The sequence below is a fragment of the Dermacentor variabilis genome, chromosome 11 (assembly GCF_050947875.1).
Source record: "Dermacentor variabilis isolate Ectoservices chromosome 11, ASM5094787v1, whole genome shotgun sequence".
Lineage (NCBI taxonomy): Eukaryota > Metazoa > Arthropoda > Arachnida > Ixodida > Ixodidae > Dermacentor > Dermacentor variabilis.
In genome coordinates this window covers 20,384,430-20,402,195 of record NC_134578.1, presented here as the reverse complement: position 1 = coordinate 20,402,195, position 17,766 = coordinate 20,384,430, and the positions used below count along the sequence as shown (strand labels likewise).

Below are 17,766 nucleotides of genomic sequence, written 5' to 3'. Positions count from 1 at the left end.
GGGCGGACGTGAAGGGAACGCTCATCTCCGCATCATTTATCCCGTCGCCACCACTACCACACCGCCACCCCTGCGTTGGGTCCTCCGGGAGAGAGTCCGGCCAGCTTCCTCTCATTGTCGAAGGAGCTGTTGACGTGTGCGGCGCCCCCGTATTGCTTTCAGCGATGGTCACGGCATCTCCTTGAAGCGCGTGACCTGCTATGATGAGGGATGGTCCGGACCTCCCGTGCCTTGGCCCTTTGTGTTCAAGATTATGGAGGAAGGATTGCCTATCTTTCGTAGCTCCTGGCTGCGTGCCTCCCCATTAGTTACAGGTGCCCTCTTTAATGTATTCGATATAGAAAGGGAGATTGGCAGTGGGACGGCCCTCCCCCTGCAACCCACCTTCGCCCGCCCAGCACCTCTCTACGGTGGATTCTCAGCTTCGGTTTGGACATCAGGGCGGGGTAGCTTGGCGTGAAATCTCAAAACTATAAATAACGCCCCGCCAACCCTTAAAAGACGGATGGACACGACCCCACTACCTAGTTAGCTGGCGCGGTTGCCAACAAGGGTTACTACAACGTAAATATCGTGCAAATGGTTTTTCGGCACGGTATTGTTACACTTGACTCAATGGCGTTCGCTGTTCAAAGGCTGTTTTTATAGTACCTTCTCCAAAAGCAACACGTTGTTGGCAGAGCCTCATCCGAGTTTTCTGCGACTGACGCCGCGCACTGAGATTACAGTCTCCTTATTAGTCCTCCAATGTAACTTCGTTTAATTACCTTTCATTTGCTAACGAACGTCAATTCCGATATTATTCAAGGAGTACCTCCTTTGCTAGCTCGACATGATCGTTAGCAGGCGACGACTTTGCTTTTATGTCTGACACAAGGCTGTTGCACTCTAATCGTCGCTTCAGTGCAAAACAAGCTTCTTGCTTGTGTGCTAGGCTTGCGTTTGCATGCGAGATGTTTTGAGCTCTGTACACTGTAATGTGTTTGTTTACCAGGGAGATTCTGTTGTGTATATCTCAAAACGATCGAGGATGTTGGGATGTCTGTCACACTTTACTCGCCTATAGTCTCCAGAATCCTCACATGAATTGCCACGTGAACACTCATCACTCCGGAACGAGGGCGATGTGTTCACGCGTTAAGTACTGACAATCGGTAGGTGGTTGATGACTCCGCTGTGCTTCCTTCTTGGAGGCCGAAAGAGCAAAAAAAGCAAGGGGATGGCGCTTTATCACCTCACGTCATCATCTTTGTCGTCGAGGAGTAGGCGTGCAAGCACTGAGATCAGCCTGCTGCGTGAAAAGGGCGGCGGGGAGTTGGCTGCGCATTTAGCGGTGGAGAGCAGACTCAAATCTCGGCGCGCACTCATGGCCACTGACTCGCGCACAGGCATGCGGCGGCACATGCTGCCAGCATCTGTCCACCCCGGCAATGACTCCAGCAGAGTTCCCTCCTCGTGCTTCTGCCGCGCCGCTGACCTTGGAGTGACGACCTCCCGAGGAGCGCCGCTGCCGGCCGAGCTGCCATCGCGATGATCCTGCCATCTTGGCAGGCTGCGCCTCGTTTGGAGGGAAAGGATGGCGTGGCTGGGCAGCGGATGAATCAATGGAGCAGCGTTCAGGCCAACCCCCCCCCCCCTTACTTGCCCTTCTCCCGCCCTCCCCCCACTAAGGCCGACACCCCGGAGACGGCAGAGACGGTCTGTGACACCGTGGCCGTCGGGCTTTGGACTGCGGCACAGTGACCCCTATGCGAGTCCGCGCAGAGCAGCGAGCCAGCAGTGATTGACGCTGTCGTCGTCGCTGGGCTTGAATGTGTATAAGGAGGGAGAGCCCTTCCTATCCGTCTCGCCGTTCCTCGTGCCCATCTCCGCCTCGTTGGTTTCAATGGAGGAAGTGGTGGGACGGGGATTTGGTTACTGTTGGGTTGATTTATATATCGTTGCACCTGTGACAAATCTATCGAAGGCCACTTTGAATTGTGGGGATGAGGATGACATCCAGATATGTGGAGCACACATACCCACTGTGGGGGATCGGGCGGGAATGGGGTGGTGTGAGGAATGTAAATTGAATTGCGTTCGCTTCAGTGTGGTTTGTTTTGTATTAGTTTTCTACATTTATGTCCGCAAGAAAGAGGACAAACTGCTCTACTTTTATCCCGACTGAGCGCGAGATAAAGCCCCTCTAATGACGTGTTTGTGGGGGATGCAGGTTGTTACTGCAGCTGGTTGTGATGATTACTTTGAAAAGGAGTGAATCTAACACCGTGGGGCAACCTCAATCAGGGCAACCTCCTCTACAGGTTAGAAAAATAAGGGTTACAAAAACAACAAAGTGGAAATGAATTAGCATGTCATAATAATTATTATAATATGAAAATAAATGAAGTGAGGGCTGTGTGATTGGGAAGGAAAGTAACTATACGGAAGCGTAATAATGCGAGGGACGCACGCTCATGGCGTTAGTTTAACCAGAACTAGGTGATTGTATTTGACTTGGGATACTCAGCAAGCGTTTTTTTTCTTCTACTGAGCAGATTGCTAATATTTGTCATACTTAGTTGCAGTGTTCTGAGACTTTTGAGACAATGACCACAAAATGTTGTCGCTGGGCTCTGAAGGAGGCCTAAGGTTATGAATGCATGTGAAAAATGATAGAAAGTTAAATAAAGAAGCTTAAGCCCATCCGCGGAGGAAGTCAAAGGCAACAAAAAATAAGGAAAGTAGACAAATGAAAGGCTTGCTGCAATATCAGGAATACCAAAAGAAGGAAAAGCGTGGGAAATGCCCCGATGCATCCCAGATGCACCCGCAAACGGGCGAAACACGCTCTCTCGTTAATTCAATCGGTGAACCTCTTATAAACGCCAAAGAAAACAAACCATAAAGTGCATAGAAAACAGGAGCGAAAGGCCTGAACGGCGACCTTGCAACCATGAGGAGCACGGGCGTATTTGCACTTGTTTCCGCTCATAATCCAGCGACCCCCTCCACAGAGACACGCACACACGCCCTCTCGCTAGACGGATTCCAACCATGCTGTTCAAGTTCAATGTCACGAGGTCACATTTTCGCTCCCGCGGCCCCTCTTTTTTGCTCGTAGATTCACGGCGATCCCCGACTCGCTTTCGAGGGTCTGCAACACAGCGGGTGTCGCTTAGCGCCAGCGCCTTATGTATGCACCGTTCGCACCAGCTGACAGGATTGATAAGCGGGTCTCTCGCTGGCGGCGACGACTCTCTCACGCGCCCGCCGAAGCGGTGCAGTAAGCAACGCCCTCGTTCGGCGAAAGGAGTCTCCTTCCCCCCCCTCCCCCTCCATCTCAACCATTCGCACACGATGGCTGTGCGTGGACAGCGGTGGTGGTAGTGAATGCAGCAACAGAAGTGGAGTAATATATGCCCCGCTTATCGGCGCGGAATGCGCTCCCCGAACTCGGCGGCCGGTATCGCCAAGCAGCAGCAGCGCCCCTGGAGGCTGGTGCGAATGTCGTTCTGTCTCTACGGTATCGCGTCTGTCGTTCTAGTCCGGCGTCAGTTGCTCGTTTTCCTTTTTTTTTTCCTGGAGCGACGGTGATTTGATACGTCACAAATAGGCGGTGGTTTTTGTAAGTGATGCATTCGGTCGCTGAGACTGCACTAGTGTCTACAGGAGAGTATAGATGAGCCAAATCAAAGATTGCAAGCAATTTGCAAGCGTCCCAAGCGTAGCTGATGTATTGTCCCGCGCGACCACATAAGGCCTGGGTTCGTGCTGAGGAGTAGAAAGCACTATCTTGTCAGCTATTTGGAATACTTTTCTTTTATTCCGGCCGCACAAGCCTAGAGCATGTGAACCCTCTCCGAAACGTGTTGCGGTTTGGTAGTCCAGTCTGGACATGGTTGTATGTCGGTAAGTACTAAATTGTTGCTGGCAGAGTAGCATAGACACCAGTCGCCGTAGACCGCTCACGTGCAAAAAAACATATGTACAGATTTTGTCAATAGTCCACAGCCCACTAAGCGCATGACTTAAAGAAGTCATGGGCTTTTCTTTGTCGTAAGGTAGAAAGCATAGAGTTTTGTAATTTAAACGACCCTAGTAAGGAGAAATACAGGACTCATATGGGACTTATCTAGCAAGACCTTAGTTGGCCCACGAAGCTTTGGCGAAGACTGCTTAAACACTTAATGAAGACGGCAAATGCATGCGGGCAAAGCAGGTGAACACTTACCGGTGTAGCAGAGGCTGATGAAAGTCTGCGCATGACTGCGGATGTGGTCCGGGCTGCACCGTGCCTCTTTGGGCAACTCCAACCTGTGGATCAGGTGGTCGAGGAAGTCGCACGCGATCACACCACATACGTCCCACTTGAGAGTCGAGACAACCACTAGTTCCCAGTCCTGTAAAGACGAACGGAAGAGAAGAGAGACGACGTCACAACACAGCCGACACAGATAATGCACAGCTACAGCGACATGCACACATGCGAAACGCGGCACTTGAAACGTGATCGTTAAATCTGAGAGCGCTTATGCATATGCACGTTCCCCCTCTCTTGTTCCCCCTGCTGCATTGAGAACTCTTCCAAGATTTTCTTGAATATTTGTTGCGTGTCGTTGAGAATATGTACCAGAAATCTCCTTAACATGTACCTAAGTATAAGTACACGAGCGTTCTCGCATTCTGCGTCCTCCGGAATGTGGTTGGAGTCGAAGCAGCGACCTCGTGCATAGCATTAGAACGCCGTAGCCATTAGACGTTATATAGCGAAGAGTCGTCTGTACAGATACGGCGGGGTGGGTGTATATATATATATATATACATATATATATATATATATATATATATATATATATATATATATATATATATATATATATATATATATATATATATATATGTGTGTGATTGCGACATCCGCGATCCACCGAGTTGCATCAGAGGGATCGCAAAACGTGGCTGCATCCTCGTAGAAACGTAGGTTTAGTTTTTGTGCTTTTGTCTTCGTCACTGTCAGAAATTCCAGTCGCTTCGACGTATCGGCGCCGCCAAAGGTCTGCGAAGGCGCCTGTCTATAAGCGGGCCGCTAATCCGCACTACGCGTAAAGAAAACGCCCGATGACAGAACGACGAGGATGCACATGACGGTGCCGACGACACACGTGTACGCGTTCTCGCGCCGCTAGGAGCGTGGGAACGGCGCGCGGTGAGGAGACGACGTGCGAGCTCGCCGACAGTGGCTCGAAATATCTCGTCGAAAGCTCATCGTCGACTTCAGGCGCCCGCCGCGTCGAACCTAAAAGGCGCCGGGGTTACGCACGGCCAGACAGACGTCAGGGGGGGAACAAAGCGCGGCAAAAGGGTGTGTGAACGTATATATATATATATATATATATATATATATATAGTCGTTACGCACGCGAAAGGCCCAGCACATATCCCGAGAGTGGAGCTTTAAGTTCCGGCGAGAAATTTCACAGCCACCGTTCTTCTCTTCTGCCAGTACTACTTTTTCCGTTATTCTTGCATTCATCTGACGTGTGCAGAGGATAAAATTGTCCAAAATGTTTGCGTCAAAATGTAAACGCTGAGAGGAAAGAAAAATAAAATAGTGAAACAAAGAAGCACCAAGAAGAAGCAGGCCTTATGAAAAGAATCATCATTGAGAAGCGAAAAGAAAACATGCAGGCAGATAAACAAAAGAGAATAAAGAAAGTCGATGACCTTGGCCTTTTACTGTCTACTTCATATGCCGACAAATAGTAATGAGGGGCCATTGTGTCCGGTATCTGCGTTGGCGACAAACACGCACCCACCCACCAGATGGCGGATTCCATTAAGTTGTAGCACGAACGTGCCTAAGATGAGATCTAATTCGAGACGTTTGCTCCACGCCTTTTGTGCAGATGTCCATCAAGACGAAGTCCGACGGTCGCTACTTCAAAGGAATCGATCGAAAAGCAATTTAAATGGAGACGGGGCAGAGCCCTTTGACTGTTCCTGCAGCAATCGCGGTAAGGGGAGGCCGAGGCGAAAGGCGGACAATGCGGCGTCCACATTCGCGCAGGAAAATCGCCTGTTTGTTCCGTGATAGTGTGCCCAGCAATCTGTGTGATTGGAACCATCAAGTACCTCAAGAGGTACTGCAACGCGAGTTAAAGCGTGAGCGACAACTAGAGCTCGTTTGAATGGCCACTTACGATACTCAGGGAAGTCTTTGCTTCGAATTTCATTTAAGCTCGCACCTCTAACGCCAAATAAAAAAAAGCTTCATTCCCGTGAGGCGCTTTGTTCAGTGCCTTTAGATCCCCTATTATCGAAGACAAATATATATAAGACGGTTTAAGTCGCGGCAGGAACCAGTAACCCTGTGCTCCCCAAAGTGACTACGCAATATAATACCAAACATATAGACAGTGCCTGCGATTCCTGTTGTGGGACCAACTGGTTCCACGCATTGCTTCTCCCCCATTTAACTCTCTATTTTCCGGAGTTCTTGTGATCCCCCAAAAGGAGCATACGTTCACTGGATGGGAGAGGAGCAGAATATGGACTTTCTCCACCAGGGAGTTAAAATGGTGTTAAACTTGCATGTAGCCAGTAGTTACACCCGTATAAAGGGGTTACCAAGCGCCCTTGCTTTCAAAGGGTATACGACGAGACTTCGCATAATGAACAAATACACTCTTAGGCAAAGTTACACCCTTTGGGGTGTATCTCTGCCACACAACGATAATCGTCATCTGCCTTGCTTGCGTTTCCTTTCTTGAAAACACCGCGCTCGCTGCTTTCCTGTCGGGAATGCTATGTCATGCTGATAACACGCATGCCATTCGTTACTGGAAAGTACCGGGCTCGCCGCGTTAAAGAAAGGAAATGCGGACAAGACAGATAACAATCGTTGTTGTGTGGCAGAAGGGTGAAATTTTGCTTAAGAATGTATAGTCGCTTGCAGTAGGTGGTTGTGAGGAGCATTAGTATTATATATAATAGAACCCACCATTCTAAAACTGAAAAAGAACAACCACGTGACGCGTTTGTAGCCGACTAAACCGAGCCATAATCCATTCAGGGTCAGTGACCCAACGGCAGTCCATCGCGACTCCCATTCCCGTTTGCGAGTGTTTGCGATTGGATTAGTATTACTATCCGGCCGTGTATACTTATTTTTTGCCTCGAGACTGGAAACCGTGGGGGCCCGTATAATGTCCTGCCGTTCCTTTGCGGCGGTATCATCGACGTACCACCACCACGAGGGAGAGGAACGATGTTGTGGACAAGGTCAAATTGGGTGGAGTCGCCATTTGTGTGTCGCGATGCCTGTCTGCGGGGCCCGTGCTTCCTGCCCGCGCTGGCTGGCGCTGGCTTTCGAGGGGAACGCGTCGCGCGCGGTACATTACCGGCCGCCTCGTACACGCGGTCTTGCCATGCCATTGGCGAGGAACGTACTTTCTAACCCTTTCCCTGCATCCGTTCGCTGTTTTTTATACGGCGGCAACAGAGCTACGTTGAAATGAGCCTGAGCACCGTTATAACGACGACTTCGTTTCAGAAATTTTGAGCGCGCTGAGATGTCTTACGAAGTTGTATTTAGGTTTTACACGGCACTTCATCTCTTCTCATTTACCTTTTGTAGAATCGTTATATCGCATTGGGGGGGGGGGGGGGGCGGAGGTCTTCGGACAAAAGCTGGGAGATCTGTTTGTGCTAGCCTATCCCGTCGTCTAAGGACTGTAGATGAAACTTCTCAGTATGTCTTTTCTTGCACAGGTCTCGCATCGATGTTGTTGAAAGTGTGCCAGCCGGGTCTGTAATTTTTGTCAACACACACTCATGCGCACACAAACACACACGTACAACCAGTCCACGTTGATGCCTACCAGCAAGAACCCATAAATGCATTCTTACTACAGTCAACACTAACACGTCCACGCTAACAAAATGGATTTACAATAAACTTGAACTGGGTGCCGCTTCTACAGTTCCCACCACGAACGGACCGCAGTCTTCAGACGGAGCGGAAGAGGAGGCTATGCGCACGGAAAACGAGGTCATCCGGAGCCACAGAATTCTACACCTGTACCTACGCTGCATCGACCGGACCGTGTCCGACGGGCAGGACGGAAGTTCCCCAGCCTCTCACTGGCGCGTTCCCACCGGCGTCGATTGGAATGCATCCCGAGGGCGTCTGTGGTTTCGCGTTCGACACCGCCCGATCCTTTTTGACGCCGCTCCGAACCGCCGCCGTGCATGGGAATGGGTGGCAAGGGCGAACTGTACACGGCATCTCTGTCGACGCGCTCTGACCATGTGCGCGTTGCAGCGCGTTCGCAGCAGCTGCGCGCGTTGACCAATAAGCTGCGAGAACCAAAGGAAGGAACGGGTTCGTCCAGGACTTTATACCAGTGTGCACCGCTGATCCGTTCGAGACCCGCCCGTTACAGCAGGGAGGATTAGCGATTCGGAAAATGTGGTCTGTCTAGCCTGTCGCTTGGTTTCTTTTTTGTTACCGATAGGCTGAGCTCAATACTTGGAGCACTGCACGGATCTAGTGAGACGGTTTACGAAGGAACGGCGGTGATAGGTGCTTGTGCAAGCGGGAGACCGCGAGTATACAAGGTACACCCCTGCGCCGCCAGTCCCACGCGAAATTGGCAGTGGCATCCTGTGCCGCTGAGTACAGTGCACAGGATGATGTTCGTATGAGGCGTGAAAGAGACGCGGTCAAAGTGGCACGCTATCGGTCTGTCACGTGGCGCGTGCGTCTGCGTTGTCATGGGAGCGCACACATGCGCTGCCCTGCGGTCTCGATGTGCAGCGGCGCAATCTTTGCACAGAAAACCGTGCGCGGTTTCACACTCGCCGAGGCTTCGACAATTGGACAACTGTCATTTCTTATTGCTCGTTTACCTTACAGGGGATGCCTCCCGCCTAGCTCTTGCCCATGTGGTGCTCGAGAAGATAATGATGGGTGCCGGCGGATATTGAGAACATGACCATGCGAACCGGAACCATGGTTTCTTTCTTTCTTTCTCTTTTTCTCTTTTAAATTAGAAGCTGGCAGTATGGTGAACTCGAACCATTAGCATAATGCATCTTTCCGTTGCACTCAGGAAAGCGAGAGAAGAAAGGTGGGGAGGTTAACATGGCTCCCAAGACTCTCTGCATTCCAGCACCGCTAAGGAGCTGCTACTATGCGTTTCCGTCCAAAATGTTCACACAAAGAACTTCCGTACGCCAAATAACATCCCCGTGCACGAAATCTGCCACCGTCAAACATTCAGTGGCATTCCGCGCTACCGAAAAAAGGAGAGCGGGCGGTGCGTACTATTATGAGACAGCGGCGTTGCCTACTCTTACATTCTCTGGCCCGCCATTCATGCAACGCACCATGTCTTCTTAATACCACACGCTCTCCCGAGCCACTGGCGAAAGACGCGGGGCGAGCGGTGCCACACATGGCCCGTGACGTCACGTTACCGTATGCGCTCTCCGCGTGGTCGAGCTCCGCGTGGCCATGCCCCGAAATTTGGCCACCCTCTCGTGCCACCTGCCACATTCCTTTAGGCACAATCGCGTGCGCGAGGCTACTGCTGCTCGACAGACCACCGTATACGCATAGAAGAGGGTGCTGCAAGCCTGGTGCCGGCTAACCAGACCTTGTCTGTATGGCGCCATTCAATCCGCCCAGAAAGGAGCCCAGCTCCTCCGCCGGATTCCTTCGAAGGTCTGACGAAGACCCCGCCGCAGGAAATGGACCCCATTTGCAAAGAGCTCCGGTGCTTGACGGAAAAGCCCACCTCCTTGCGCTGTGCCTGAATAACATTTCTTTCCGTATCCAGCTCTTTCATTCGATCGTGTTTTTTTTTTCCGACGATGCGGACCTGACAACGTTGTGGCGGCCGCGGCATTCGCGCATTCGGCGACTCCATGATCCCGACGCTGCCTTGTCGGTCTCGCGACACTCTGAGAAAGCGAGAGGCACGGCGAATACAGCGACACAGGACGACGACAAGGCCCCAGCTTCGGGGCACAGTGCGGAACGAACAGACGTTAGGAATGCGGAGCGCCCCCCACTTGGCGCATGGGTCGTCCCACCACCGCTCTGCTTTCGTCGGGCCGCGAACCGCGCGACAGGTACCCGAACGGTGGTTGCGGCTACTCGACCTCGGCCCCCCACCCCACCGTTCACGTCGTCTGCTCAAAGAACGTAGTTCTGGCCCGTCTCGCTGGCTGAGGGCTGGGTGGCTCCGGGGCTTGGCTTGACCGGCGGCTAAGGTTGCCCCGTCCTCTTCTCGGTTTCCCACATGTGAAGGGGAGGGGTTGTGAATGGGAGAGTGGGAGTTGAGGCGGTGCAAGCTTTTCCATTCTCTGTGGAGCCCACGTTCCATTGATGCTAAAAAGGCCTCCTTCATCGCCGGCTGCTTGTGGGTATGCGGAGGGCGTCGACGATGGCAGAGGAACTCGGTGTCAGAAAGGTTAGGTTCATTCAGGAGTTTCAACCTGCCGTGCGAATTTCCTTTGCTCCTTTTTGATTTCCCGGCTCTCCTCACTGCTTACCCTATGTACGCACCGGCACCGCGTTTCTGAATGAAGCGATGGAATGTGGAAATCGGAGGGAGAACGGGAAAGATAAAAATAAAAGGGAATGGGCGAAAATTCCACGTTTTCGACGCCGAAAATAGAGAGACGTTGGGAATAGAGAAAGAGGCGGCGGCATGTCTGGTGACAAAGAAAGAAAAGAAAGGTGGAGACGGCAAGAGGAGGATGGCGCGCTTATCTGGAGCGGCACCAGACAATGTGACAGAGAAAGAATCTAACTGCTAGGATAGACGGCGTGAAAGGACTGTGGTATGTGACAGGGAGGAATAAGGGAACCACGATGTCGGGGTGTGGGGTTCCAGGGAGCTCTGAGCCGTGGCTGCTGGCGGGGAAGGGACTTGAATGCTTGCCGCCTCAGGGGCTGATGCTTGGCTTCTTGAATACGACGACGGGCTACATCAATGTAAACAGGAATACCGTGGTGCCGACTCTGCACCTTTCGTTTCTGCCTTCCGTGTATTTCTTTTCGTTCTTCTTTCTTTCTTTCTGTTTTCTTTTTGTTACCGTTGCGTTCTCGCTTTTTACTTCTTCCTGTAGTGTCCCATGGAGCAGTGGAAGAATTTCTGCGGAACCATCCAGGGAGTGCGTCGTTTTGCGTGCGCGCGCGCGCGTGTGTGCGTGCGTACGTTTTCACGTGTGTAGAGTGTGTATCACGCTCGCGTTGCTCCTTTCTGTCTAATGGTTTCGGCCCGCTTGGTTCCTGGAGGATTTCGTGTGTGCGTACGTGTGTCTACGCGAAGCCCCCTGGCTCATTCATCGGCTCCTTCCTCGAGCTCATTCATGTGCGCGTCTAGAAGCGGCGCAACTGCGGCTCGAGGCATGGATCTTTGTAACACGGATGTTTTTCTTTTTCCTGAGATCTGGCTGCGTACTATGCGTGCCCCAAGGCCCATTCATGAGAAGGCGGAAATTCCGGACGAACTTGAGGGACGCGTCGTGGAGTGTTGCGCTGGGAACGACGTTGCCGATAGGTTTCCTTTGTCGATATTTTTTTATTCTTATCTTTCGTATCTTGGACGCCTGCCACGCTGCATTTTGATTCCACTTACCACCCTAGTGCCGTAAGGCGACGCCGTTGGATTTTTCAGCTGTGAATACTTCATTACTGGATGGTATGTTTATTGATATTAAGGAAGGGGGGAGGGAACAGGAATTTGTGCGGTTCATTTGCAGATGGTTACGTTGATAGTCGGACCCTTTGGCAAGGAACTATCATTTATGCGTTTGGGGCAAAGCGTATCCAAGAAATATCGTGGTATGAGGCCTTTGTTTGGGACATGAACATGGTGTTCGACTATGTCATTGAGTAATGATTGGACGCCAAAGACTGTCGGGGGTGGCATTGAGAGGTGTGAAAAATGGAGGTGTTCGTGGCATGTAACAAACGTATGTGACTAATGTAGGTTATATGCGGCGAATATGCTTTTAGTACGTTCGCGATTGCACAGTCAAAGGTTATGGTCTGGGCATTCATTAGGGAAAAAACAAACCGCATGGCACAGAAATATTTCTTTCACGAACAGTAAAACTGCCTATTTTTATTTATTACAGATATACAAAATGACCACATTGTCCTTGCGAGCCTAAATAAAAAAAGAAGGCTCCCGTTTTCACTGAATCACACACATCAAAGAAAAAAAACATACAAAACATAAAAATTATAGGCACTCCAATAATGCCTAGAACCGCCGCATGACGGCGCCGTTGAACGTCCTTTCGCCTCACCCTGCGCACCATTAAGTTGCCGCCTGTGATTCCCCCGCCATTTGCACCGTAAACTGTATACGCCTGATTATAAGTCGCGCGCGCTCCTAATCCCGGCGCGACGCATCTCTGAAGAGCCGGCAGAGCGATAGTTTCGCAACAAACATCTCACATACTGCCGCTTATAGACGCGCTACTCCGCATTCCTTCACGCTCTCATAACCGCAAAACCTTCCGCCTTCTCCGAAGCGACGTCTTAAACGGCAACGGCAAGATTGCAGGCCCTCACGAGGTGAACCAATGCGTCGTCGAGCTTGGAGGATTCAGTCCTCTGAGCTGTCGCCGCGATAAAGCAGCGCAGCAGCCGGGCCCGCTGTGTAGTCTTACTTTGCGTGACTGTACAAGAGACTTCTAGTTCGTTCGTAAATAGCAAAGAAAAGTCAAAGGCGGCCGACACACAAGGAGTCGACGGTGAAGAGAGAACAAGTTCCTCGAAACCGAGTAAGAGGGTGAACGAGGAAAGAAAAAAAAAAGAAACGTCGATTGTGACTGCTACTCGTGGACGCGGCAGGTTCTCCGGCTGCAGCAATGCGGCTCCGTATCGATAAAACCGTGCAGTACTGTGGAAGCTACGGAGAAAATAGGGTTCCCCGCAAAAATTTGTAGAAGCAACTAGGTCTCGCCTAATGTCTATGGAAGATGCAAGTACGGAGTTTTACCCAGAATGAGAATGATGGTTAGCGTTCAGTCAGGTCCATTTGACTAAACTTCGGCCTTCTGGCTTCGAACGGCTTTGCGACTTTGGAAATTGGCCATTTTTAGGGAAATATTGCGTTATAAGTGCAACAATTCGCGACGATAATCCACATGCGCAGATACTTGTTTCATTGCTGTGTTTAGAAAACTGTTGTTGCTTGACAATTAAGAAAGATATGTCACACAATAAAGAATGTCACATGAACATGTCAAGCAACAGGCACAAAGATTAGATAAGTCCACGCATTACCTATCATTCCCACGGTAGCGAAATGATTGGTTGCAGGTCCAAAGTTTCCTGAAGTAACTCTTTTTTTTTCACATAACCATGCTCGAAACTTCTGTCGTCTGCTGGACTGCTGCGGCGAACAGACGACGTTCAAGCTGGTGTTAAGGCTCAACAATCCAGCGCGTGCCATACCTAAGTATGTAGTGGGCCAGCATCGAAGAGTTCTCGCGAAGTACCTGATCAGGGCCATTGCGTGCACCTGCGCCCAAACGACGTCCCGGGCACCGCGGCGCTGCACGGAATTGCCGAGGCAGCAAGTTACGCGCTCACTTCACAACCAGCGTGCGGCGTGGCCACATGTGTGCTCGCCTGTGCGGCGGCATTTCCTGTTTTGAAAGAACCGGGCGCCAAGAACGGCGGCAGCTCCGCGAAGGAGAGTTATGTACTTTATAGCCGTATGCAACAGCATGTGACGACTCGGTTTCGACTCGGCGCCCACTCTCTCCCTGACCCTGGCCACGCCCCGAAACCACCTCGCGGTCGGTAGTCACCGCGTCGTAGGAACGGGCTGAAAAATGAAGACATTCTTTGGCTAGCGTCGGCTGTGCGTGGAAGAGCATTTCTTCCTCTCTCTGTCTCTCTCTCTCTCTCTCTGGGAACGCGTCGCATGCCATACCTTATGGTGGCAGAGTAACGAAAAATATGTATTCTGGTGAGAGGGTTGTTGGATTGTGAAAGGCATTAACTTACTCAACGCTTTTTCTTTTAACGCGATGAAGGAGAGCAAGAAATTTGTACTATATATGTAGAGGGCAGGAGTTTTCGAGATGCAAGAGCTGAACAGAAAGATCCGCCTGTCTTATTTTGATAATTCGCACGAGTGAATGTTTTGTAACTAAGGTGGAAATAGTATAGAAAGTTTTGGTGCACTGCCACATCACAGACAGCCCTAATAGAAAATTTTAATGTACTGATTTACCTTTGTAGGTATAAAGAGCTACACGACTTGTATAGGCGGAATTAACACAGCAAGCTGAGCGAGTTGTTGACTGAACATGTATTTAGGGGAGGGGGGGGGGCATGCAGCGTGTTCAGCGGGCAGCGTGGCTTCTATTGGCGGCGTGATCTATGTAGCACGTCTAAGGCTGGTAGGACCGACGTGACAGCACTAACAGAAGCGATGCGCTAAAACACCCTAACGAATAGATCGACTTCTTCGAAAAGGACCATTGTATTATATACCTACTCGGGCCCGGATGGCTTTCATTAGCTTGTTTGCGTGCAGGGCACGGCCTTGTCCTTCCTACGCAGCTTCAATGGCTGTCTTTACAAACTAGCATTCGTGCTTGTTTTCTCGCTCCATCTCTCTTTCTTCAAACAGCGTTACGTGCCTTTGCTCAGTGGTTGGGCTCGAAATGCCAAGCGCCACATATCTGTCAATGTGGAGAGCGTTCGGGATGATAGGCCGCCATGGCCTTTTGGGGCGTCGCTGTTGCTTCCTCGGGGGCCGACCCGCTCTTGGCCGACTATGCTCTGCGCACCGCCGCCGCCGACAGGAACTATACGCACGGCGCCGCGATACAGGGGCCGCGGTCTGATACCGAGGCTCCGGTGCCCACTATACTGTCAGCGCCACCCCCCCCCCCTCTCTCTCTCTGATAAGATATCGCCAGCTAGATTCCGAGAGAGAAAGCGATGAGTGGCGCTCTTCCCACGAGCAAAGCTAGCGAAGACCACCACCACCACACTGCCCTTTCTCGCCTCTTCTTTCGCCGTTTATTTTTGCCTTTTGTTCGTTCTTTCTATTTCGTTTGCTTTCCTTGTCCGGCCGGCTAGCCTGCTGCGCCCTTCCTTGGTTGCTCGCTCTCGTCTCTCTAGACTCGAGAGTCCTCGGTGTCGGCTTTCTTTGATGAACCGCGTCGTCGTCGTTGCGTCTCGAGAGAGATGTGAATGAAAGTGTAAGTCCCCGCCGCACCCTCCAACCCGCAGGACAGTTTCTTCTCCATTCACAAAACGCAGGCCCATGTCTCTCCCTCTGGCAGCCTTGAAGAGGACAGCGCGAGTCGCTCGGAGGGTTCGCCCTCTCTGTGCCGGCGTGGGAGGACGCGTCGCGAGATACGCCGCGAGAGACACGGACTCTTGGAATCCACACGTGCATGCGCGCGTCTCCGCGTGTGTCCGCTCGGCGACGGTCGCCCGCGAAGAGCATCGGGCTCTCTCGTAATCGCCGGCGTCTTTTTTCCCTTCCGTTTCGCCACGCGTTCTCCCTTTTTCGCAGCACCACGTTACTCGATGAAGCGTGGTAACTGTGCGCACACGCCGAGCAAAGAGCTGGCAGCGGACTTGCAAGTGTCAGCAGCTTGTGCGACACGACGTGCAATCGTACGAGTTGCCGAGCGTGCGGCATGATGACGCAAGCTCTTGCGCGGCAGTGATTGGATGCCACGATATGAAGGTCTGTTATGCATGCTCTCGATCCCATTGGCTGCGTCCTGGAATCGTCGATGGGATTGGGCTGTCTGTCGTAAAACATTTGATACTTTCACGTGTTCACCTGTATCATTTGGCGACTACTGAAGGAATAATTCCTGGTGGCTTAACACCCCAGAAATAGAGGGAGTAATTTTGTACGCCATTTTTTTTGTGTATTTCGGCTCCGTTTTCAGGAAGTTACGCATTGAACCCTTTAATGCCGTAGGGGGCAAATGTAATTTGCTTTAACTCCTGGCACAGCATGTGGCTGGCAAAGAAGCCGATTCGGTTTATTTTTACGCCTTTCTACCAGAAGCCCAGACGCGCTGCCGATCAGGGTTGGACGACCTTCACTAGCAACGCACACCAATGCAACGGGGCTCGCTCGCGTGGCTGCGTGAATGAGAAGTTTCGTAGTCGACGCTCGGAGTTCTCAGTTAACGCCGACGCGCATCACGGGACTCCCACCGGATATCGGCCAGCTAGCGAAGCCGACGCTTCTACAGCAGTCATCACAGAGCTCGCGGCGCTGTGAAACACGAGGAAAAGCTAAAGCGTAAAAAAAAAGTTGCACGCCCTGGCAAAGAGAGAGAATCGAAAGACAGACGGGTGGCAGGGCGGGTGCAGTGATCGCATGGGGGCGGCCTTCGGCGAGCCCAGCCGAACGACTGGCGCCTTCGGCGACAGCTGAGACGCGAAACTAAACGAAACGTGACGCAGAAAGCAGGTATATGGTGCCCAGCGAAGAGTGCGTTCCCGTGGCGTTGTGTACCACGCCACGGAGAACAAAGACTGCTTAGAACACCTTCTCGTAGATGTATAGTTGCCTTTCCTGGAATTGATTCTCTTTCTAGAGTCAGCGCACTTGCCGATGGAGTATACGCCACATCGGCGCTTATTGTGCACCAAGCGTGTACGCTTACTCTGTTTGGGGAATTGCGACAACTCCGGAAAAATAGGAGTTATACACAGGACAGACTGTAACACCCCACTAAAGGAGTTTCCAGAATTCCTTTTTTTTTCTTTTTTTAACGTTGGCCACCTAATTTCTTTTTACAAGTAATATGCCCCTTAATTCACAAGGTTACAGCCGGTTATATAAACAAGCAGTAGAAGAAGATGCGGCGCATTCCAACGAGCAGCAGAAAGTACGATTTAACCGGCACTTATTTATTAAACGTGGACTCCGAGATAACACACGCCGTATTCCCAAATCTCGGAGGCCGTGGTTACGTTATATACTCATTAGCACAATTTAAAACCAAGAAACATTTACGGCACGAACGCGTGCAGACTGATTAAGCTTTTCTTTTGTGTGTGTGTGTGGTTTGGTCACATGGCCGCACGCTTTCTGTGGCACACAGTTTTTGTTTGCTCGGGCCGTGGTGAGGAAACTAAAAACGAGATGTTTGCTTGCGCATGACTGGAACCGAGAGGCACGCGCGGGGCGTTTAATATGGGGGCCACTGCTTCCGGTGGTGAGAAGCCCCGCGTTCATGCTTTCCTACGTTGCCCACTCGCTTTCCGTTTCTCCACACTCCCATTTTGCGTGAGTTTTCTGTTTCTCTCAAGTTTTTTACTTTTCTCTGACCGATTTCGGGTGGACCGTCCGCGCGTATAGCGTGCCGTGAGCCCATTACCGGACCGCCCGCTTCCTAGCGGAAAGAAAGTACGTAACGGCACAGGGTGGAGGGAAAGTAAGAAATAAAGGTTAGGCTAGTATTGAGAGAGAGAAGAAAATGACCAGGTAACAATGCGATGCGATGGCACGACGCGGTTTTTCGCTCCAAGGAGCGTGAAAATAGCGCCATCCCCTACCCTCCTATTTTTCTTTTCTTTTTTTGTGGTGGTCACCGTGGCTCTCACAGAAGAAATAGATAGACAAATAAACGTAAAGTGGCCGTTTCGAGGGAGCCTTTGCTTGATTTACCGCTGTATTTACTAACGGGCACTCGACTAAAAGCCCTACCTCGGCTGCATGCTGACGGAGATTTATACTGTCATCCCATTCGAAACGGGGC

The 17,766-nt window shown here is 51.2% G+C and overlaps 1 protein-coding gene across 2 annotated transcripts in view; it reads right to left on the bottom strand.

Annotated features, from left to right (window-relative positions):
- LOC142564074 (G1/S-specific cyclin-D2-like) overlaps positions 1–17,766 on the bottom strand; it is a 383,466-nt gene that overhangs the window by 33,072 nt on the left and 332,628 nt on the right. For both annotated transcript variants that reach the window (XM_075674904.1, XM_075674905.1), the window contains one exon: positions 4,214–4,382. In XM_075674904.1, the coding sequence (XP_075531019.1) occupies positions 4,214–4,382 (169 nt within the window). The remainder of the gene's footprint in view (positions 1–4,213; positions 4,383–17,766) is intronic.